This window comes from Bombina bombina, chromosome 3 (assembly GCF_027579735.1).
Source record: "Bombina bombina isolate aBomBom1 chromosome 3, aBomBom1.pri, whole genome shotgun sequence".
Taxonomy (NCBI): Eukaryota; Metazoa; Chordata; class Amphibia; order Anura; family Bombinatoridae; genus Bombina; species Bombina bombina.
The window spans coordinates 404990242-405016126 of record NC_069501.1 but is presented as its reverse complement, the minus strand read 5'-3'; the positions used below and the strand labels follow the sequence as shown (position 1 = coordinate 405016126).

The 25885-nt window shown below is 37.5% G+C and overlaps 1 protein-coding gene across 1 annotated transcript in view; it reads left to right on the top strand.

Annotated features, from left to right (window-relative positions):
- The window catches only part of LOC128653350 (complement component receptor 1-like protein), an 80843-nt gene extending 57519 nt beyond the window's left edge, over positions 1 to 23324 (top strand). The window contains exons 4-5 of the mRNA XM_053706576.1: positions 9980 to 10189; positions 23127 to 23324. Coding sequence (XP_053562551.1) covers positions 9980 to 10189; positions 23127 to 23140 — 224 coding nt within the window. The 3' untranslated portion in view covers positions 23141 to 23324. The remainder of the gene's footprint in view (positions 1 to 9979; positions 10190 to 23126) is intronic.
- The last annotated feature ends 2561 nt before the right edge of the window (positions 23325 to 25885 follow it).

Sequence of the window (25885 nt, the reverse complement as noted above, 5' to 3'; positions counted from 1 at the left end):
CTACGGCTGCACCTAATACTCTAACATGTACCCCGAGTCTAAACACCCCTAACCTTACACTTATTAACCCCTAATCTGCCGCCCCCGCTATCGCTGACCCCTGCATATTATTATTAACCCCTAATCTGCCGCTCCGTAAACCGCCGCTACTTACATTATCCCTATGTACCCCTAAACTGCTGCCCCTAACACCGCCGACCCCTATATTATATTTATTAACCCCTAATCTGCTCCCCACAATGTCGCCTCCACCTGCCTACACTTATTAACCCCTAATCTGCCGAGCGGACCGCACCGCTATTATAATAAAGTTATTAACCCCTAATCCGCCTCACTAACCCTATAATAAATAGTATTAACCCCTAATCTGCCCTGCCTAACATCGCCGACACCTAACTTCAAACATTAACCCCTAATCTGCCGACTGGAGCTCACCGCTATTCTAATAAATGTATTAACCCCTAAAGCTAAGTCTAACCCTAACACTAACACCTCCCTAAGTTAAATATAATTTAAATCTAACGAAATTAATTAACTCTTATTAAATAAATTATTCCTATTTAAAGCTAAATACTTACCTGTAAAATAAATCCTAATATAGCTACAATATAAATTATATTTATATTATAGCTATTTTAGGATTTATATTTATTTTACAGGTAACTTTGTATTTATTTTAACCAGGTACAATAGCTATTAAATAGTTAAGAACTATTTAATAGCTAAAATAGTTAAAATAATTACTAACCTAAGTTACAATTAAACCTAACACTACACTATCAATAAATTAATTAAATACAATATCTACAAATAAATACAATGAAATAAACTAACTAAAGTACAAAAAGTAAAAAAGAACTAAGTTACAAAAAATAAAAAAATATTTACAAACATCAGAAAAATATTACAACAATTTTAAACTAATTACACCTACTCTAAGCCCCCTAATAAAATAACAAAGCCCCCCAAAATAAAAAAATGCCCTACCCTATTCTAAATTACTAAAGTTCAAAGCTCTTTTACCTTACCAGCCCTGAACAGTTCCCTTTGCTGGGCATGCCCCAACGAATTCAGCTCTTTTGCCTGTAAAAAAAACACATACAATACCCCCCCAACATTACAACCCACCACCCACATACCCCTAATCTAACCCAAACCCCCCTTAAATAAACCTAACACTAAGCCCCTGAAGATCTTCCTACCTTATCTTCACCATACCAGGTTCACCGATCGATCCAGAAGAGCTCCTCCGATGTCTTGATCCAAGCCCAAGCGGGGGGCTGAAGATGTCCATGATCCGGCTGAAGTCTTCATCCAAGCGGGAGCTGAAGAGGTCCATGATCCGGCTGAAGTCTTCTATCAACGGCGTCTTCAATGTTCTTTCTTCCGGATCCATCTTGCAGACCTCCGACGCGGAACATCCTGCTGGCCTGACGGACTACCGACGAATGAAGGCTCCTTTAAGGGATGTCATCCAAGATGGTGTCCCTCGAATTCCGATTGGCTGATAGGATTCTATCAGCCAATCGGAATTAAGGTAGGAATATTCTGATTGGCTGATGGAATCAGCCAATCAGAATCAAGTTCAATCTGATTGGCTGATCCGATCAGCCAATCAGATTGAGCTCGCATTCTATTGGCGGTTCCGATCAGCCAATAGAATGCAAGCTCAATCTGATTGGCTGATCGGATCGGCCAATCAGATTGAACTTGATTCTGATTGGCTGATTCCATCAGCCAATCAGAATATTCCTACCTTAATTCCGATTGGCTGATAGAATCCTATCAGCCAATCGGAATTCGAGGGACGCCATCTTGGATGACGTCCCTTAAAGGAGCCTTCATTCGTCGGTAGTCCGTGGGGCCAGCAGGATGTTCCGCGTCGGAGGTCTGCAAGAAGGATCCGGAAGAAAGAAGATTGAAGATGCCGTTGATAGAAGACTTCAGCCGGATCATGGACCTCTTCAGCTCCCACTTGGATGAAGACTTCAGCCGGATCATGGACATCTTCAGCCCCCCGCTTGGGCTTGGATCAAGACATCGGAGGAGCTCTTCTGGATCGATCAGTGAACCTGGTATGGTGAAGATAAGGTAGGAAGATCTTCAGGGGCTTAGTGTTAGGTTTATTTAAGGGGGGTTTGGGTTAGATTAGGGGTATGTGGGTGGTGGGTTGTAATGTTGGGGGGGGGGGTATTGTATGTGTTTTTTTTACAGGCAAAAGAGCTGAATTCTTTGGGGCATGCCCCGCAAAGGGCCCTGTTCAGGGCTGGTAAGGTAAAAGAGCTTTGAACTTTAGTAATTTAGAATAGGGTAGGGCATTTTTTTATTTTGGGGGGCTTTGTTATTTTATTAGGGGGCTTAGAGTAGGTGTAATTAGTTTAAAATTTTGTAATATTTTTCTGATGTTTGTAAATATTTTTTTATTTTTTGTAACTTAGTTCTTTTTTATTTTTTGTACTTTAGTTAGTTTATTTCATTGTAGTTATTTGTAGATATTGTATTTAATTAATTTATTGATAGTGTAGTGTTAGTTTTAATTGTAGATAATTGTAGGTAGTTTATTTAATTTATTTATTGATAGTGTAGTCTTAGGTTTAATTGTAACTTAGGTTAGGATTTATTTTACAGGTAATTTTGTAATTATTTTAACTATTTTAGCTATTAAATAGTTCTTAACTATTTATTAGCTATTGTACCTGGTTAAAATAAATACAAAGTTACCTGTAAAATAAATATAAATCCTAAAATAGCTATAATATAAATATAATTTATATTGTAGCTATATTAGGATTTATTTTACAGGTAAGTATTTAGCTTTAAATAGGAATAATTTATTTAATAAGAGTTAATTAATTTCGTTAGATTTAAATTATATTTAATTTAGGGGGGTGTTAGTGTTAGGGTTAGACTTACCTTTAGGGGTTAATACATTTATTAGATTAGCGGTGAGCTCCAGTCGGCAGATTAGGGGTTAATGTTTGAAGTTAGGTGTCGGCGATGCTAGGGAGGGCAGATTAGGGGTTAATACTATTTATTATAGGGTTAGTGAGGCGGATTAGGGGTTAATAACTTTATTATAATAGCGGTGCGGTCTGCTGGGCAGATTAGGGGTTAATAAGTGTAGGCAGGTGGAGGCGACGTTGTGGGGGGCAGATTTGGGGTTAATAAATATAATATAGGGGTTGGCGGTGTTAGGGGCAGCAGATTAGGGGTACAAAAGGATAACGTAAGTAGCGGCGCTTTGCGGTCGGCAGATTAGGGGTTAATTATTGTAGGTAGCTGGCGGCGACGTTGTGGGGGGCAGGTTAGGGGTTAATAAATATAATACAGGGGTCGGCGGTGTTAGGGGCAGCAGATTAGGGGTACATAAGGATAACGTAGGTGGCGGTCGGCAGATTAGGGGTTAAAAAAAATTTAATCGAGTGGCGGCGATGTGGGGGGACCTCGGTTTAGGGGTACATAGGTAGTTTATGGGTGTTAGTGTACTTTAGAGCACAGTAGTTAAGAGCTTTATAAACCGGCGTTAGCTCAGAAAGCTCTTAACTCCTGACTTTTTTTCTGCGGCTGGAGTTTTGTCGTTAGATTTCTAACGCTCACTTCAGCCACGACTGTAAATACCGGAGTTAGAAAGATCCCATTGAAAAGATAGGATACGCAAATGACATAAGGGGATCTGCGGTATGGAAAAGTCGCGGCTGAAAAGTGAGCGTTAGACACTTTCCTGACTGACTCCAAATACCGGCGGTAGCCTAAAACCAGCGTTAGGAGCCTCTAACGCTGGTTTTCACGGCTACCGCCAAATTCTAAATCTAGGCCTAACTGTTTTTTATTTTCCTGATTGGGTCATGCCCTGGTTTTCTCTCTGTGTGCTCTTGTGTGTGTCAATTATCACTCTAGCAGTGGAGAATAATCCTGGACTGACTCTTTATGTCTTGGGTAAAGAGCTTGGGTATTATATTCCCAGGAGAAATGGATTGTGGACTCTTTGTGAAAGAAAATATAAACTTATGTTTACCTGTTAAATTAATTACTTTCATGGTGGAGAGAGTCCACAAGCCCCGGCTCATTCTGTAATTATTTAGATTTTTTTTTCTGCCAGCAGTTCAAGTATGCAAATCTTTTTTCCCTGCTCCTATTTATTTTGCTCTTATTTTTTTCCTACCTTCTTCTTTTTCTGGCTTGGCTAAATGTCAGACTAGTTTCCAATAAGGTGGGAGAGGTTTAAACGGCTCTTGGAGTTTTGGGAATCTTTGCCTCCTCCTAGTGGTCAGGTGTATATAATTCCCTGCAGTAAGGGTTCATGGACTCTCATCACCATGAAAGAAATGAATTTATCATGTAAACATAAATTCTATTTTTCTAATGGATTGTAATCTACCCCAATACATATTAATAGCATTATGGTGTTGGCTGTTACGTGAGCTACTTATGCTAATTTTAATCATTTATTTTTTCTAGTGTTTCATTTTTTGCTTGAATTTCCCTGATAACAGACACAATTCATTCTTACATATTTTTTTTTTAAAATCATTTTTTTTTTTAATTAAAGCATTTAGTATTACAACATTCTTAGTATGACAACATGAATATAATCTCCATGGTACAGTGACAAGTTTTTGAAAAAAGATGAGAAAGAAAAAATACAAGAATGTCCTCACAGTTAACCATGTCTATTTACAGAGATAGAACTCCTGATAGTTGGCATAAACCTATCAGTTGAAATAAAAAAAATAAATCTTAATATGTGTTAAGAATTGTGATATCTATCTTTCTATAGCTATACAATTGAACTTAACTCCATAAATAATTAGTTCATACAGTAGGATGTTATCACAGGACATATCAAGCAGTAAATGCAAGGGTTGTCCATACAGTATGATATTGAGTTACATATACATACTTAGGGCAATCATGAAATACCATACGGCTAGATTACGAGTTTTGCATTAGAGGCTGTGCGGTGCTAACGAGCAGTTTTGTCTCACCGCTCACTTACCTGCAGCGCTGGTATTACAGGCTTTTACAAACCCGGCGTTAAAATACAAGAAGTGAGCGTTGAGCAAAATTTTGCTTATTACCGCACTCCAATACCAGCGCTGCTTAAGTCAGCGGTGAGCTGCATGTACGTGCTCGTGCACAATTTCTCCATAGGAATCAACGGTGAGAGCCGGCTGAGAAAAAGTCTAACACCTGCAAAAAAGCAGCGTAAAGATCCTTAATGCAGCCCTATTGATTCCTATGGGGAAATAAAATGTATGTCTACACCTAACACCCTAACATGAACCCCGACTCTAAACACCCCTAATCTTACATGTATTAACCCTTATCTGCCGCCCCCGAAATCGCCACCACCTACATTATACTTATTAACCCCTAATCTGTCGCCCCCAATGTCGCTGCCACCTACCTACACTTATTAACCCCTAATCTGCCACCCCCAACGTCGCCGCCACTATAATAAACATATTAACCCCTAAATCGCTGCACACCCGCCTCGCAAACATTAGTTAAATATTATTAACCCCTAATCTGCCATCCCTAACATCGCCACCACCTACCTACACTTATTAACCCCTAATCTGCCGCCCCCAACGTCGCCGCCACTATACTAAATGTATTAACCCCTAAACCTTAGTCTAACCCTAGCCCTAACACCCCCTAACTTAAATATAATTTAAATAAATCTAAATAAAATTACTATTATTAGCTACATTATTCCTATTTAAAACTAAATATTTACCTATAAAATAAACTCTAAGCTAGCTACAATATAACTAATAGTTACATTGTAGCTAGCTTAGGGTTTATTTTTATTTTATAGGCAAGTTTGTATTTATTTTAACTAGGTAGAATAGTTACTAAATAGTTATTAACTATTTAATAACTACCTAGCTAAAATAAATACAAATGTACCTGTAAAATAAAACCTAACCTAAGTTACAATAACACCTAACACTACACTATAATTAAATAATTTAACTAAATTAAATACAATTGCCTACATTAAATTAGCTAAAGTACAAAAATAAAAACTAAATTACAGAAAATAATAAACAAATTACAGATATTTAAACTAATTACACCTAATCTAATAGCCCTATCAAAATAAAAAAGCCCCCCCAAAATAAAAAAAACCTAGCCTAAACTAAACTACCAATAGCCCTTAAAAAGGCCTTTTGTGGGGCATTGCCCCAAAGAAATCAGCTCTTTTACCTGTAAAAAAAATACAAACAACCCCCCAACAGTCAAACCCACCACCCACACAAACAACCCCCAAAATAAAAAACTATCTAAAAAAACCTAAGCTCCACATTGCCCTGAAAAGGGCATTTGGATGGGCATTGCCCTTAAAAGGGCAGTTAGCTCTTTTGCTGGCCCGAAACCGAACCTAAAAATAAAACCCACCCAATACACCCTTAAATAACCTTAACACTAACCCCCTGAAGATCGACTTACAGTTCTGAAGACCGGACATCCATCCTCAAGGACAGGGCATGATTGGAACAGCCAATAGAATGCGAGCTCAATCCTATTGGCTGATTGGCGATGTTAGGGATGGCAGATTAGGGGTTAATAATATTTAACTAATGTTTGCGAGACGGGGGTGCAGCGGTTTAGAGGTTAATATGTTTATTATAGTGGCGGCGACTTTGGGGCGGCAGATTAGGGGTTAATAAGTGTAGGTAGGTTGCGGCGACATTGGGGGCGGCAGATTAGGGGTTAATAAATATAATGTAGGTGGCGGCGATGTTGGGGCAGCAGATTAGGGGTTCATAAATATAATGCAGGTGGCGGCGGTGTCTGGATCGGCAAATTAGGGGTTAATAATTTTATTTTAGTGTTTGCGATGCGGGAGGTCCCTGGTTGAGGGGTTAATAGGTAGTTTATGGGTGTTAGTGTACTTTATAGCACTTTATTTATGAGTTTTATGCTACGGCGTTGTACCATAAAACTCTTAACTACTGACTTTTAAATGCGTTAGGACTCTTGACAGGGTAGGGTGTACCGCTCACTTTTTGGCCTCCCAGGACATACTCATAATACCGGCGCTATGGAAGTCCCATAGAAAAAAGACTTTACGAAGTTTACGTAAGTCATTTTGCGGTAAGGCCAAAGAAGTGTGCGGTGACCCTAAACCTGCAAGACTCGTAATACCAGCGGGGGTAAAAAAGCAGCGTTAGGACCTCTTAACGCTGCTTTTTTACCTTAACGCACAACTCGTAATCTAGCCGATAGTTTGAATATGTCACACATATGTACATTGCAAATCTTTTATTGATACCTTAGATTTTTATTTTATGTATCTATATTACAATAGAACCTCTCTATCATGTTATGCTGCCTAGTAGGGTGATACCTTGAACTAATCTTCTCAAGGCTATGACATATTAACGTGTCTGAGATGTTCAGTTTCATGCCAAAGATTTTTATACACTACTAGAACCTTATATATGCTGGTGATATATATTTGTCAAAAAGAACATAATATGAATAAGATTATGATATAGTGTATGTGATTAAAAAGAAGAAAATATTGCTGAACAGTGACTGACACACAACCACCGATGTAAGTTATATAGTGATAATCTAGGAATCTATAAATTATGTGGTATGACAATGTGATACTTCTATATGAAGCTGGCATAGCAAATATGGCCCTCTTACTTATGTGAATAAATAAAGATGAGAACAAACAAATGTTTACTATCCATGATGAAACACCAGCCAAATAAATAAATATCTAGTATAAAAAGGTAAACTGCCACAATAGATATTTTAGCTAAGCCTCTGAATAGGGTAGACATAAATGAGAGTGCAAGCAATCAGGACGTGACTGGGAGTGTATAAATGCTATGGTGGACATATTGCCTCCTGAAGTCTAAGAGGGCCTATTTATCAATGGTCTTGCGGACCTGATCTGACAGTGTGGATCAGGTCCGCAAGACCTCGCTGAATACGGCGAGCAATACGCTCTCCGTATTCAGCATTGCACCAGCAACTCACAAGAGCTGCTGGTGCAACACCGCCTCCTGCAGGCCGCCAGCAAGGGGTGTCAATCAACCCGATTGTACTCGATCGGGTTGAATTGTGGCGATTCCTGTCCGCCTGCTCAGAGCAGGTGAACAGGGTTATGGAGCAGCGGTCTTTAGAAACACGGGCCCACAATCTCCATACAGAGCTTGATAAATGGGCCTCTAAGTGTCCGATAGCAAGTCATGCTAAGTTGATAATAAAGTGTAGGAGGAGGTGAATCCAGTTAATAGGTGCTAATAATGTATTGCTCAATATACTGTAGATTGTAGCTCGAAAGTAAGATTAGAGCATGCTGCCCCGGCCACAGACAGCACACTGAATACATGAGTTATGTTAATGCAATCCGACAATATGGTTGAGCATTATTTGTTGTCTAATGAGTTATTAACAAGACACCTAGAGGGTATAAGATATTTGTGCAGTATATGCGGGTATTTAAAGCTGCATGTTAAAACATATCTCACTATAAACAGGGCTAAAACAATATATCTCTACTAAGCGCTGGTCCCATATATCATAATGACAGATAACTGGAGAAAAACTGTCTATTATCAGCAGTGTAACGGAAAGATCTCCGTGTGTGACATAGCTAGAAACATCAGCCCCACGTTATCTACCAAACAAAAATGGTTTATTATCCAACTCCAGTCTTCGGAAAGTCAGTCAAAACTTGAGAAGAGTCTGTTGCAGAGTATTGATCCTTGTCCATAGTCTCTTGATATGTTAGCAGCTGATGAACAGAGCACAGGTGTTTCAAGTAGGCTCTTCCCTTGTGGCCATTCTGTCTTTCTCAGACTCAGATCTGTAGCTAAATAGCGACTCACCTGCGTGTTGTTGAGGGAGCTGAACTGGCGTTCGACTCTCCTCCTTAGTAGCTATGTTAAAGCCGTTGTAAAGGCTATGGCTCCGTGGGGTCGCCGCACTACGCCCGCTGGTATTACGAATCTTGCAGGTTTAGGGTCACCGCACACTTCTTTGGCCTTACCGGAAAATGACTTACGTTAACTTCGTAAAGTCTTTTTTCTATGGGACTTACATAGCACCGGTATTATGAGTATGTCCTGGGAGGCCAAAAAGTGAGTGGTACACCCTACCCTGTCAAGAGTCCTAACGCATTTAAAAGTCAGTAGTTAAGAGTTTTATGGTACAACGCTGTAGCGCTGCGGAATCTGTTGGCGCTCTACAAATAACCGATAATAATCAGCCAAGAGTCCTGTTAGTATAGCGGTAAAAGCTTAAATGGCATGGTTAGGGTCAGATTTCTGTTGATTTTCTTCTTCCTTATCTCCCCCTGATCTTGGGTCATCTGCTGCATCTTCTGTATGTAGGGATTGGAGGAGGCTGTCAAAATGTACACATATCTTCCATTCAAGGCCCTCTAATAAGTCCTTCACTATTCGACAGAATGCTTGCCTATCCATATTGAGGCTTAAAGAATACTAAGTGGCTGTAGCGCTGAGTAATTGATGCGTCAACTGTAAGCAGTAGTAAGAGAGGTAATAGCAGACCAGGAGCTGCTCAACCCCGATAGACGGCGGGAGGCAGTACCGAGGTCTAAATAATACATTGAGTTTGATATGGTACAGATCAGTATAACATATGGAAGTTGTATCATGTATTTCCAAGTGGAGATGTTGAAGCTAGTAGAGGATAATCGTCGGTTTATCGCGATCCACCTGGGAGCTTCTGAATTTGTGACATAGTATGGCCACTGCCCAGACATGCCCCCACTCATTCTTACATTTTAGTTAGTTACTCTCAAAGATGTTGGGACAACTAATAAATAAACAGTGATATGCCCCAATATAGCTCTAATATCTACTTGTAGAGGGATTACTTTATAATGATACCATGCTCTGCAATATAAATAATACAATAATTTATACACCACCCTATTATTTATTAATATCATCTAGCTAAACATTTTTTTTTACATTGATATTAGGGTTTGACTGCCCATATCCAGCTATTGAGAATGGCTACATTGTTCTGAAGAATGATGAAGAATATATTCCTGAACGTGTTGGACATGGCTTTGGCTGGAGGCACACTGTACACTTACAGTGCGAGTCTGACTTTGTAATGCAAGGGAAAAACAGCAGTGTGTGTTCTTTTTACAGGAAATGGAAACCTGACCTGCCAAAGTGTATTTCTGGTGAGTATGTTCTTGTTATATCAGCAAAGGCTTTTCTATACACAACTGTATATCATCAAGTATGACCACTATAATAAAACATTTTATTACACTGTTCATTCAAGGAACTATAAGTTCTGTTTTTAAAAGTAACACAAAATAATGCTTTGCAGATAGGGTCATGTGATCATAATTACCACAATGGTTACCTGATAGCCATCTGAGCCATTGAAAGAGAAGCCTCTGGGTTTTTTTTTAAAAAAAAGTCAAATGTTACTACTTATTTGGGTGTAATATGGTCCTTTTTATAACCCAAAGAACCCTGAAAGTCACCTAGTAGACAGGTTGTGGTTATTATAACAATCTTCTAATACCCATAAGGGCATGAGACCTATAATTTTAAAGAGGGTAATTGCTCCATTTGATTCCCCAATACAGTAAATACATTAGGTAAGTGATTGTTACTGCAATTACCTACTAATGGCCTCTCATTCTAAACCCTCTGGGGCATATGTATCAAGCTCCGTATGGAGCTTGATGCCCCGTGTTTCTGGCGAGCCTGCAGGCTCGCCAGAAACAGCAGTTATGAAGTAGTGGTCACAAAGACCGCTGCTCCATAACCCTGTCCGCCTGATCTGAGCAGGCGGACAGACATTGCCGGAAATCAACCCGATCGAGTACGATCGGGTTGATTGACACCCCCCTGCTGGCGGCTGATTGGCCGCGAGTCTGCAAGGGGCAGCGTTGCACCAGCAGCTCTTGTGAGCTGCTGGTGCAATGCTGAATACGGCGAGCGTATTGCTCACCATATTCAGCGAGGTCTGGCGGACCTGATCCGCAGTGTCGGATCAGGTCCGCCAGACCTTCATACATATGCCCCTCTAAATTCACATGCAAAGTGTATGCCATAGCTTTTTATGTGAATTTCTAATTAGGACCCATTCTGGATGGAAACTCAAAAATAATCAATTTGTCAAAAGCTTTTCAAATACATTTCTGGAATGATAACACAGCTTGTGACAAATGTATTCTATTTTATCACAAACACCTTTCAAGCATACTTTTCAAGCATGTTGGACTTTTCAAATTATTCTCCTTTTGGAAACCTGTTTTAGACCTTTTGTTAACTCATTAATTTCTTAGCTGTACACAATAATTTCACAAAATGATTGCACATGCACAGCTCACTTGTTTATGTACAAAATGTTTTAGGGTTTTTTCATACAAAAAAGTTAAAAGTATATCTGAACTCACCCTTTTAAACTATGAAACACAGTGCCAGTTATGTTCACCACTAGGTTTTTAAATGCCATAAAATTATTTGAAAGGTTTCGTAAGGTCAAAATTAGACTTAAATGGATGAATAGAGCATCAAAGTTTAAACAACTTACCATTTTACATTTATTTTTTAATTTGCTTAGTTCTCTTGGAATCCTTTGTTAAAGAGTAATCATATGTGAGCTCAGTAGGATGTACATGTATGTAGCCATCTGGCAGCAGTGTTTGCAACATGGTATGCAGCAATGTTATACATAGTTGCAGACATTGCTTCCATAGACTGCACTAGATACATGCACGCTCCTAACTCCTATCAGTCTACATAGGTTTACTCTTCAACCGAGGATACCAAGAGAACAAAGCAAATTCGATAATCAAAGTAAAGTTGTTTAAAGTTGTAAGCACTATCTCAATCATGAATGTTTAATGTTGACTTTACTCCCCCTTTAAACATGTTAATCAAAATGATATGAAATTATTAATAGTTCATTTTGTGAATTGAAACCCCAAATTTTTCTTTTGTGATTTGTACAGAGCATAACATTTTTAAATAGTTTTCAATGTTCTTCTATTATCAAATTTGCTTTATTCCCACAATATTCTGTGTTTAAGAGATACCTAAGTAGGCATCTGAAGCACTACATGGTTGAAAATAGTTCTGCCCTTTAATGCTCTTGCAAATAGATAAATTTTTTGCAAAACTGCTGCCATAAAGCGCTCCAGAAATGGGCCAGCTCCTAGGCAGATGTACCTGCTTTTCAACAAAAGATAACAAGTGAATGAAGAAAAAAATCAGAATACAAGTAAATTAGAACGTTGCATGCTCTAGCTGAACCATGAAAGAAAACTTTTGGGTTTCATATCCATTTAATGGTTAGATGAAAAAGAAAACCTGCTTTTAAAGGGAGAGTAAACGTTGTTTAGGGGTTTTCAGGCCATAATAGCATTATGTGACATAAGAATAACCTTTTGTATGAAAAATTACCAAAAGACACCTAATATGGCAGCTTACTAAAGTAAGTAGTACAAACTGACCAAAGTAATGGATATTGATTTTAACATCATCCACAATGTCCTATTAGGGACTACCCCTTTAAGAGACGAGAAGGTACAAAATGGGGAAAATAATATACTTTAGAATCATTTATGTAAACTGTATTAGATGGATTGAACAGAGCATCTTTGGTTTTAAGCACAAAGTAATTATGCCCACCTAAATATATGTGGTTAAATACACACGGCGATGTATGCAATGTAAACACGCTAATGGTAGCATCAGCATTGACAAAAGACCCGACCCAGTGTCAGCTGTTAGATTGGCGTGTAACGCTGAAATGTCAGTGTTCTAAAATAAGTTGTCTACCATAGGAATGCGCGACCTACGTCACTTCCAGTGACGTGAATCAGCTGTTGGAGGTTTGTGGCGCTCACTGCGCAGATCGCTGAATTTAGAGTAGTCTAGAGATCAGACTTATAAAACTGTGCAAGTCCGATACTAATAACATAGAATGTGCTAATGCAATATCTGTAATCACTATGCTGCATTCGAGTACAGATCTGCTTATGGGTCATGCGCGTGAGGGGCCCTCGCAGTCCCTATACACTCCCCTGTGGTTATGAAGATGCAGCTCAGTCACCTATTGTGCCTTAAACAGCTGTTTTAAAGAGGTTGGGCCTCTAGCGCATGCGCAGTGAGCGCCACAAACCTCAAGCAGCTGATTCACGTCACCGGAAGTGACGTGGTACACACATTACTACGTGGTAGACAACTTATTTTAGAATAGCCGAGAATAAAAATGGACAACTAGTTATTGTAAATAATTTAACACAAATATCTAGGAGCTGTTGAAAAATGATATAAAGCATTCAAACTGGGCATCTTATGAATACGAAACTGATTGAGAATGTTTAAAGTCCTAATTAAATGAATACACAAAGGCCTAGATTACGAGTTGTGCGTTAGCCTTAAAAAGCAGCGTTAAGAGGTCCTAACGCTGCATTTTAACGCCCGCTGGTATTGCGAGTCTTGAAGGTACAGGTGTACCGCTCACTTTTTTGGCTGGACTCGGAAATACCACAAATCCACTTACGTCAATTGCGTATCCTATATTTTCAATGGGACTTGCATAGCACCGGTATTACGAGTCTGACCAAAAGTGAGCGGTAAACCCTGTCCTGTCAAGCCTGGTACCGCATTTAAAAGTCAGTAGTTAAGAGTTTTACACTACAACACCGTAGCATAAAACTCTTAACTAAAGTGCTAAAAAGTACACTAACACCCATAAACTACATATTAACCCCTAAACCGAGCCCCCCCCCCACACCGCAAACACTAAAATAAATATTTTAACCCCTAATCTGCCAAACCAGACATCGCCGCCACTATAATAAATATATTAACCCTTAAACTGCCGCACTCCCGCATCGCAAACACTATTTAAATATTATTAACCTCTAATCTGCCGGCCCTAACATTGCCCCCACCTACCTACATTTTTTAACCCCTAATCTGCTGACCCCAACGTCGTTGCCACTATAATAAAGTTATTAACCCCTAAACCTAAGTCTAACCCTAACACCCCCTAACTTAAATATAATTTAAATAAATCTAAATAAAATTACTACAATTAACAAAATTATTCCTATTTAAAACTAAATACTTACCTATAAAATAAACCCTAAGCTAGCTGCAATATTTACATTGTAGCTATCTTAGGGTTTAATTTTATTTTACAGGCAACTTTGTATTTATTTTAACTAGGTACAATAGTTATTAAATAGTTATTAACTATTTAATAACTACCTAGTTAAAATAAAGACAAATTTACCTGTAAAATAAAACCTAACCTAAGTTACAATTACACCTAACACTACACTACAATTAAATTAATTACCTAAATTAAATACAATTAATTACAATTAAATAAAATTATCTAAAGTACAAATAAAACCAAACACTAAACTGCCTGGTTGGATGAAGACTTCTGCCCATCTGGAGGACCACTTCTGCCCGGTTGGGTGAAGACGTCTCCCGGTAAGGTGATCTTCAAGGGGTTAGTGTTAGGTTTTTTTAAGGGGGGATTGGGTTGGTTTTAGAGTAGGGTTGGTTGTGTGGGTGGTGGGTTTTAATGTTGGGGGGGGGATTGTAATTTTTTTTCAGGTAAAAGAGCTGATTACTTTGGGGCAATGCCCCGCAAAAGGCCCTTTTAAGGGCTATTTGTAATTTATTGTAGGGTAAGGCTTTTTTATTTTGGGGGGCTTTTTTATTTTGTTAGGGGGATTAGATTAGGTGTAATTAGTTTTAAAAATCTTGTAATTTCTTTATTATTTTCTGTAATTTAGTGTTTGTTTGTTTTTTTACTTTAGATAATTTTATTTAATTGTAATTAATTGTATTTAATTTAGGTAATTAATTTAATTGTAGTGTAGTTTTAGGTATGATTGTAACTTAGGTTAGGTTTTATTTTACAGGTAAATTTGTCTTTATTTTAACTAGGTAGTTATTAAATAGTTAATAACTATTTCATAACTATTCTACCTATTTAAAATAAATACAAACTTGCCTATAAAATAAAAATAAAAATAAACCCTAAGATAGCTACAATGTAACTATTAGTTATATTGCAGCTATCTTAGGGTTTATTTTATAGGTAAGTATTTAGTTTTAAATAGGAATTATTTAGTTAATGATAGTAATTTTATTTAGACTTATTTAAATTATATTTAAGTTAGGGGGGTTAGGGTTAGACTTAGGTTTAGAGGTTAATATGTTTATTATAGTGGTGGCAACGTTGGGGGCGGCAGATTAGGGGTTAATAAGTGTAGTTAGGTTGCGGCAACATTGGGGCGGCAGATTAGGGGTTAAAAAATATAATGTAGGTGTCGGCAATGTTGGGGGCAGCAGATTAGGGGTTCATAAGTATAATGTAGGTTGCGGCTGTGCCAGAGCGGCAGATTAGGGGTTAATAATCTAATGTAGGTGTCGGCGATGTCAGGGGTGGCAGATTAGGGGTTAATAAGTGTAAGATTAGGGGTGTTTAGACTCGGGGTTCATATTAAGGTGTTAGGTGTAGACATAAATGTATTTTCCCCCTAGGAATCAATGGGGCTGTGTTAAGAGCTTTACGCTGCTTTTTTGCAGGTGTTAAGTTTTTTTTCAGCCGGCTCTCCCCCATTGATTCCTATGGGGAAATTGTGCACAAGCACGTTTTACCAGCTCACCGTTAACGTAAGCAGCGCTGGTATTGATGTGAGATGTGGAGACAAATTTTGCTCTTCGCTCACTTTTTGGCGGTTAACGCAGGGTTTGTAAAAACCCATAATACCAGCGCTGTCTGTAAGTGAGCGGTGAGCATAATCTGCTCATTAGCACCGCACAGCCTCTAACGCAAAACTCATAATCTAGGCGAAAGTTTGTTAAAGCACTAGTAAGAGATAAATTTAATACATCATATAGTATTTCCAGTTTTTCTTTTTAAGCTCTTGGGAAATACAGAATACCTTCAATATGCAATAAATGAGAAATAGAGGTGGTATATAACATGTATGTATGATATCTTTACAATGGTCACTTGTGGAATGTATTGTGTATATATGAAAATATTTCACAATTAGGTAATGGTTTCTATTTCTTTGATAATGATGTCTTGACAAAGGCTTTTGCTTAAGTCAAAACGTCAACTTCTGATTGGCTTTTAATGGATGAGAAATAAAAATATTTTTTTACATAAAGTCCCAGTGCCCTTTAATACATTTTTATGAATTTAGAATAAAGATGCACCTGGGCACAAGAAATAAATAGGAGTGAGTGCATGGGAACGGTTAAACTGTATATACATACATATGTACTGTATATATCTTTTTTTACAGTATCTATAATGATTGTTATAATTACTATTAATATTTTATGTTTAATATTTGCATAATGCACCTTAAGATCACTAATTCTTCATCTGCGCTAACCGGACACTGTGTTAGCCCTAAATCGCGAAACCTGAAGTGCGTTAAGCATATTTACATTCCTATATATATATATGTGTGTGTGTGTGTGTGATAATGTTAATGCAAAATATATAGCTATACCTATATATCTATAGGATTAGATATACAGTTAAAGGTATACCGTATATAGAAATATATAGAAATATGTATTTACAAATTACAATAACATTGTTCTGTATGTGAAAAACATTGTAATGTGAACATATACACATACATACATACACATATTTAAACATGTACTGTATGTGTATGTAAATATACAATATAGCCCTTTGCAGTCACCTTGTCCTATACCATATACTTTTGAGCCTTATAACTTTTATTTTTCAAATATTTATTGAAATAATTATATCAGATAGTGTTTATATGATTGTAACTGTAATTTTAAATGTATTATGTTGTGTTTAGTACAACTTTTTTTTTAACTCAATTCCCTTTACGCATACTTTTCAGTTGTGTTAACCCGATAGCGTAAATGGCGGTTGTGCTCTCATGTTTGCATTTACTTTCAACTTGTAATACAAGCTCGCTTTCCGTTGCACGCAAAATGTTGATAAAAATTGATATCGCTTGTGCTCAAAAGTTAGGGTGCCACTTTTAATCTAGCCCCTTGTAACAAGTAGTAGCAAGCCCAGGGTATGCTTTCAATATCACCGGACCATGCTAGGAAAAGCACAGAAATTTTGTTATAAGTCGAAAATAAAGAAGAATTGTCAGAGAATGTTTAGAGCATGCTTTGGCGTGCCGTATATGTAAATGGATATTGTTTGAACACAACACATAACAGCGCTAAAAAAGTTAGCACAACTTTAGTCATGAGGTAGAGTGTTAGGTCTGCAATATGTACACTATATATACATATTAAATTTAAAATATGTTTATTTTTTAATTTAATTAAATGTATAAACAGTTTTTAAAAGAGATATGGTATAAGCAGTGGTCAAGTCCCATGGGAAAGAATGTGAACGGAGTTTGTGCCCTATTTTTTCAGGTGACACTAAGTTCCCCCTAGACAGAAAATAGAAACACTTCTCCTTAAAGCCCAGGAGACACAGGGATAGTTAAATCCTCTAGTAATGGGCAGTAACACTTCCTAATACACTAAATACAAGATTGTCAGTGATCCTGCTGTGTGATTACCCTTGCACTGTGTGGAACACATGGTGCTTACATTTCAGTGTGGTTTGCTCTATAGGTTTTTAGCTCCCCTCACTATTGCACCTTAAGTGGGTTAGACTCTGTTACAGAGGAGGAGGCTGGAGTTGGTATCAGACACGGAGGTCTAAGCCCACTCTGGATAGGAAGAAGAGGGGAGGAAGGAGGGTGTGAGGAACTGAAGCTAAGCTGGCTATGCACCATGTGAGTTAAAATCAAAGTATGAACACTCTTGATCTTGACATAAAACAACAGGAGTTCATGTGTATCCAGTTTAGTTACTTTAAAGTGTGTCTATTTTAGTTAGTTTAAAGTGTCTCACGGCATGAGAATGAGGCTCTCGTTGGAGCCTATGGAAGCACGCTCTAGCATATGTAAGCATTCGCATTGCGGGCCACTTAAAACACCAGCACAGAATTGTGCTGGTATTATGAGTGGAGCGCAAATATCACTCTCACAAAAGTGCAATTTTTCACTTCACTCGTAATCCGGCCCATTGTGCTTTAAAACAATGTATTACCATTATACTAGCAAGGATACTACACTCATTAAGTTTAGTAATAAATTCAGAAAATACAAATACTAATCTAATGACATAATTCTTGATATAATAGAATAGCATTGAAAACCTATGTGACCTATGCTGCTTTAAAACAAATTAACCCCTTGCCACCAGCAGAAGCCTGCACTATTATGTCCACCCCAGCAGGATTCCTGCAATGGCAGCGATGAGATAGCGCTATAAAAAAATCAAGCCTCATAGAAAGATCAGTGATATAGAGGGTATATGGCCAGATATAATTGTGATTAAAATAGGATGCTCAGTGATGATATTACCACTATTGGTATCCCACGTTCTGACCTTGAACAGGTTTTTCCACCGGTCCAAGATCAGAGAGACAGTTGGAAGCAAACACAGAACACTCAGGGGAGGTACCAACTCTGAGGCAATCGTCCTCAAACAAAATACAAATAATAAAAAATAATGTGATTAATCTCTCCTCTAAAAGACAGAAATATGATATTTTGGCTCTGGGTCTAGGCTTTTCACCCACTACCAATGTATTCCAAACACTTTTAGACGTAAATTGTCTAATTTGAAATTTAACTTTGCAGAAGCATTTTAAGGGAAATGACACTACACTGGAAGCTTCAGACACACAACCCCTGACTACAACAAACAAAGGGGCAAGTCTTTCAAAAGCAAATCCAGATTTTATCCGATACACAGCAGGGGAAGTGTGTTGGAAACTTTCCAACAGAGAATAGAAGCTGATCTAGTCCAATTAGAGAGAAGTGCTCACACAACCAGCAATAACATTTCAGTTAAAGAGAGAAGGGCTCTGGATGAATTGAAAAATAATCATCAACTGGTGATATGCACTGCCGATAATGGAGGTGCGGTCGTTGTCATGAACAAAAGTGATTATATGACTTAAGCATATAGCCAATTGCAAAATACAAATGATTATACAGTTCTTGAGAGAGACCCAACAAATAGGTTCAGGTGTGAAATTAAGACAGATTTTGGACAATGGTAGGGAGCAGGGGTTCCTGGATGACCAGACGGTGGAATATTTGGATGTGAAATTTCCCAGGACCCCCTGGTTCCACCATCTTCCAAAAGTTCACAAAACACTGGTTAATGTTCAGGGAAGACCCATTGTAAGTGGGATTAACTCCTTATTGGAGCATTTCTCTAAGGGACACTAAACATGTTATCAATATCATAAAAGTATGCATGCATTCCGCATGAGAAAGGCATTCAAGCGATTTCCTTTTTACTCCATAGGTTTAGCGATTATTCATTAGGGTTCCAAGATTTTGATGTGAGGACAGTTCATTTTCTCCTCACTCATAATTTTTTCAAGTTCGAGGGAGATTTCTATCTCCAGAATTGTGCTGGTATTATGAGTGGAGCGCAAATATCACTCTCACAAAAGTGCAATTTTTCACTTCACTCGTAATCCGGCCCATTGTGCTTTAAAACAATGTATTACCATTATACTAGCAAGGATACTACACTCATTAAGTTTAGTAATAAATTCTTTGTCAGAAAATACAAATACTAATCTAATGACATAATTCTTGATATAATAGAATAGCATTGAAAACCTATGTGACCTATGCTGCTTTAAAACAAATTAACCCCTTGCCACCAGCAGAAGCCTGCACTATTATGTCCACCCCAGCAGGATTCCTGCAATGGCAGTGATGAGATAGCGCTATAAAAAAATCAAGCCTCATAGAAAGATCAGTGATATAGAGGGTATATGGCCAGATATAATTGTGATTAAAATAGGATGCTCAGTGATGATATTACCACTATTGGTATCCCACGTTCTGACCTTGAACAGGTTTTTCCACCGGTCCAAGATCAGAGAGACAGTTGGAAGCAAACACAGAACACTCAGGGGAGGTACCAACTCTGAGGCAATCGTCCTCAAACAAAATACAAATAATAAAAAATAATGTGATTAATCTCTCCTCTAAAAGACAGCAATATGATATTTTGGCTCTGGGTCTAGGCTTTTCACCCACTACCAATGTATTCCAAACACTTTTAGACGTAAATTGTCTAATTTGAAATTTAACTTTGCAGAAGCATTTTAAGGGAAATGACACTACACTGGAAGCTTCAGACACACAACCCCTGACTACAGCAAACAAAGGGGCAAGTCTTTCAAAAGCAAATCCAGATTTTATCCGATACACAGCAGGGGAAGTGTGTTGGAAACTTTCCAACAGAGAATAGAAGCTGATCTAGTCCAATTAGAGAGAAGTGCTCACACAACCAGCAATAACATTTCAGTTAAAGAGAGAAGGGCTCTGGATGAATTGAAAAATAATCATCAACTGGTGATATGCACTGCCGATAATGGAGGTGCGGTCGTTGTCATGAACAAAAGTGATTATATGACTTAAGCATATAGCCAATTGCAAAATACAAATGATTATACAGTTCTTGAGAGAGACCCAACAAATAGGTTCAGGTGTGAAATTAAGACAGATTTTGGACAATGGTAGGGAGCAGGGGTTCCTGGATGACCAGACGGTGGAATATTTGGATGTGAAATTTCCCAGGACCCCCTGGTTCCACCATCTTCCAAAAGTTCACAAAACACTGGTTAATGTTCAGGGAAGACCCATTGTAAGTGGGATTAACTCCTTATTGGAGCATTTCTCTAAGGGACACTAAACATGTTATCAATATCATAAAAGTATGCATGCATTCCGCATGAGAAAGGCATTCAAGCGATTTCCTTTTTACTCCATAGGTTTAGCGATTATTCATTAGGGTTCCAAGATTTTGCTGTGAGGACAGTTCATTTTCTCCTCACTCATAATTTTTTCAAGTTCGAGGGAGATTTCTATCTCCAGAGGTGCGGTACAGCGATGGGAGCAAAGTTTGACCCATCATACGCCAACCTATGGCGTATGATGGGTTGGTGGGTTGGTGGGAGCTGGACCACATTTTTGGAGATGGGAATCCCTTTAGGAGCAACATCAGGCTGTGCAAAAGATAGATTGATGATCTCCTGTTCGTGTGGACAGGGGACCACAATGATATCTTGAAATTTCATGAATATCTGAATTGTAATAACATGGACTTGTGTTTTACATTCGAGATGAATTCAACAGAGATTTTTTATTTTTTTTGGATTTGACCCTTAAAGAGAATAATGGTGAAAAAGTATCAACATTTGTTTTTCGCAAGCCAATAACACGGAATACTCTGTTACATGGTGACAGCTGTCATCCTAAACAGATCCGATTAGCTGTAGTGAAGGGACAGTTCACAAGACTAAAATGGAACTGTTCCAGTCCCTCTGATTTTGAAAGGGAAGCCAATGATCTCACCGCTAAACTGAGAGAGAGAAGGTATCCTAAGTATGACATACTAAGAGCCAAAAAAGTAGTTGAGTCTACCCCTAGAGAAACACTTTTGCAGGAAAAAGCTAAAATTGCACATACAGACAATTTTAAAGGGGTCAATTTTGTCATTGAGTTTAGTGCCAAGTACTATCTAATTTGCAGGGTAGTAAAGAAGCACTTTTCCCTCCTTGCAGCAGATGATCACTTAGTGAACACTGTTGATAGGGGCATCAAGTGTTAATACAGGAAGAGCAAAACTTTGGGGAGCATTTTGGCACCAACACAGCTCAAAAACTTATCTAATGCCAACAGTTCATGGCTGAGACATGTTGGAATGTACAAATGAGGCAGTAGCTGATGTAGGCCTTGTGAATTTGTACATATGACCAAAAGCTTGGTTTCTACTACCAATGGCCAAAATTTTGATATTCAATCATGCCTCAACTGTACTACTTACTATGTAATCTATTTGATTACTTGCTCTCCATGTAAGTTGCAATACGTGGGTCTCACGTCTAGGGACATGAAGTCCAGAATCAGGGAACACTGGTCCACAATCAACATAGGCAAAGCACCCACTCCAAATACACAGTGGGAGTTTAAATACGTTTCAATGGTGTGCCATTGAAAAAGTGATGTTACCAAAAAGATGCGATAATCTAGACCAGCTTCTGGCCAAAAGGGAAAACTACTGGATATTTAGGTTAGACACCAGAATGCCCAAAGGACTTAACTCCAGATATGATATGATCATTTAGGTGTGTCTTATTCTAAGTGTCATTTTCTTTATACGATATGCTTTTACTGAGCTACATCGCCAAAACTAGAGGTAACCATAGCATTAATGTTGTAAATTTTCCTAATGCTTTCAAAATAATTTATTCTTGCAATACTGATAGTGCATTATATACATAGAGACATTAGTCAGAGCTGGGGTAAAAAGGTAATATGGTTCTCTATTGTGTAGATTATGTACCTTTGAAAAAGCATATGCCCAATATTCAAATCAAATTATTATTTAAAACATTATTTATTTCCTCCACTAGTGTGGTACACAGGTATGCATTAATATATTCATCTATGATTACTATAGACTGTATGATAGCTTGGACACTTTGCTTCTTCCAGCTTATTAGTGCCTATCACACTGTATTGCATGTATATCTACAACTGTTTTGCAATGTAAAAGTGCTCCCACTCTTGATTTACACTGGCAGTTAAAAGGTCAGTTCTTAGTGGGTGTATGTTCCTTTTAATCAAGGCTCCAGCAAAAGCCAATAAGCTGAATCCTTGTATTTTAAATGAGTGTGTAAGGCACAACACTGATAGGCTATGACTACGGCTTGACAGCCGAAACGCGTAAGCCACCAGTGCTGCACCCACTATACTATGCCATAATCCTTTATCCAATTCTCCTACTTGTTTTAAGTTGTTTTTTAATAAAGTACTACTTTTACTCAACTTGAAGGAGGGAATCATTTGCTTTGTTTTTCCTATTATTTATATCATTGATGTCATCAATAGATTATATGTGAAATATCCTTCAAAGCCCAGGAGACACAGGGAGTGAATACACTCTGACATTTCTTAGTTTTTGAGTACCAAATTAATCTTCATTTTAATCAACTGTTCTTTTGATTTGCTGCAGCTGCTGGAGAATAACGTTAATAGGACTGAATGATGATTGCAGAGTGATTGCAGAGTCATCTTTCTAAGCCCAGGCAATGGAATCCTGAATTCTGTGTAATTTGTATTCAGAAGACATGAAGACACTTGCTGTCCAATGACTCATTGTTTAGATTCTTTGTTGGATAAATAAAAAAATAAAAAAATACAGATATACTAATTTCTGCTATCATTTGTTTTAAGATATGATTTTCAGTTCATATGTTGAATAAGAAACATTGTGGATTTAGCAAATGACAACTCTAAATAATGTTTTTTTCTTTGTTTTTTTAAATTATCATATTAAAAAAGGAAAACTTTTTTTAAGTTTGGAGTTAATTTATAATCCCTTTTAAGGTATTTATTTTTTCAGCACTAGTTCCCTTCTGTTTAGTCATGTAATATGGTGCTACTTAATAAGTTACCTTGAATCCTAATTGGTTTACTTAATTACCTGGTGTGACAATTTCTCCATAAAAGTAATCAGCCACAACAAGGAAATCATAAATATATTCTTTGGACATTAGTATGATAGCATAGGAAATGTAGATTAAAATAACTTAATGCTTCTAAAATGTTCCTTTGGCTTTCTTCTTTTTCTTGATTAACACATTTTACAATATTTTTTAAATCTGTTGGTTTAAACAACTACAGAATGATTTTAAACAGTAAACACTAAGCGCTCCATTGAACAATGGTTGAGAGGACATGATTCACTGTAGTGAATCATGTTCGCTGGACAACACTGTGGGCAAGCAGCATATGCTGTCTACATTTAGCTTTGCACAAGCATTAAGGATTCAATTGCTTTGATAAGTTAATAGATTTAACAAGCAGATATCAAACTATGATACTTTACATAACTTAATAAACTGGTTTACTACTTCACAGTTGTAGATATATGATTACTCTCCTGTTGGAATCCATAACTGCCGAAGTGTTGAGATATATTCCTCCCAGAGAAAGTTCATGAAAAGAAAATCATCTGAAGGTTTAGTTAATACAAAGTGGTATTTTTCCAGGAGTAACTTAGATGTGACAAGATCTCTCCCGTCTAATAAAGCAGGGGCTTCTAATGTTTTCCAGTTTTTAGAATCAGCTACTTAGCGCAGTTAATCAAATAAATAATAATTGAAGTTGTAACTTTCACAGAATATGGGGGAATTTGTTGAACACTATAAATACAGGGTTAGCAGTTAGTTTAATCCCTATCACTCTTTCTATTTCCTTAATTATTACAAGACAATATATAAATATTTGGGGGCATAGCCACCAGATATGTACAAAAGTACCTATACCTCCACATCCCTTCCAACATTCAGTCAATGTACCATGATATATTGTGGCTATTTTAGATGGTGTTTGGTCTAATCTACACAATAGCTTCATATTAATTTCTACACAATTTATTGATGAGGAAGATCTACCCATGTTTTTAAATATTATGGACCAGTCATTTCCAGGATTCTGAGTTTATAGTTCATCTTCACATTTTTTTACATGAGATGGTATGTTTCTGGAGTGGTATAATAGAGTCAGTTTATAGGTGAGCAAAAGTGTACCTCAAATATAAGAATTAGTGTTGAATGAAAGCTCAAAGACTGTAAGAGATCTATGAATGTTTGTGTTATCAGTATGATTGGTTGTAAAATAGGATAGTTGTAAATAACTATACCAGTGACCAAAGACTTCACCATAAATATCCTGAAGGTCCACCTTTGTTTTTATATTGCCATTCTACAACACTGCATAACATGGTATAACTTTTTATAAAGTGTTGGGTCCTGAGGGTGTATGTGTTGTGAAATGGCCAGAACTCTTTGATAAAGTGTTTTAAATGTCACAAACAAATATGTCCTTTACAGATAGAACTAATGCAGTGTAGTATTAGTAAAGAAGCAACTCCTTACTCATTGTGATCAACCCTTGGGGAATTCTCTAATACTGAGGGGTATCTAAATATTTAATTCTTGTGTACAGTCATGATAAAAAAAGAAGAGTAAAGTCTTACTTGATTCATGAAGTGTAGTAACTTTAGTCTTAGAAAGCCTTATACCACACTACCAAATTGATTACACAAAGAAATTGAAAGTTGTTTGTGTTCACGGGGATACCCGAGAATACCCCAGCTGAAGTTGAGTTTGGGACCCATTTTGGGTCTATAAATTTCCATGTGGGTGTATTATCCCGACTACCACATGATGTTATTATTGGAAGAGATTGTCCAAATATTGAGTTGGGGGCTATGTAGAAAACGGAAAAAAGTCCGGAAGAAAAATTGTTGAAATGGAAGTTGTGTCTTGGAAGGACTTCCCATTCTCAGAGGTTGAAATAGTGGGTAAAGTAGTAGAAAAGAAAAAGAAGGCTAAGGTTGTGTTCCCCATGACTACTCTATTGGAAGAGAATTTAAGATGGAAACAACCAAGAAACTGAGTTGGTCCACCTACAGACTAGTCATCAGGATTTCAGAAGGTCCCAGGTAGGACTTTGGGTAGACTTTGAGGTGTCTAATTACATTGTTATATTGAATTGACAAAAAAGGAGCAGATGTAAATAGGCAGTTACTTGTAGCAATGGTGTTTCAAAATATTCTCTTAAATCTCTCTCATAGCCATTTTCTAGGAAGACACCTAGGAGTATAAAACAAAAAGAAAGAATCCTTAGGAGGTTTTACTGGCCAGGAATAATGAATGATATAACAAATTATTGTTCCTTATGTCCTGTAATAATCTGTGGGAAAAA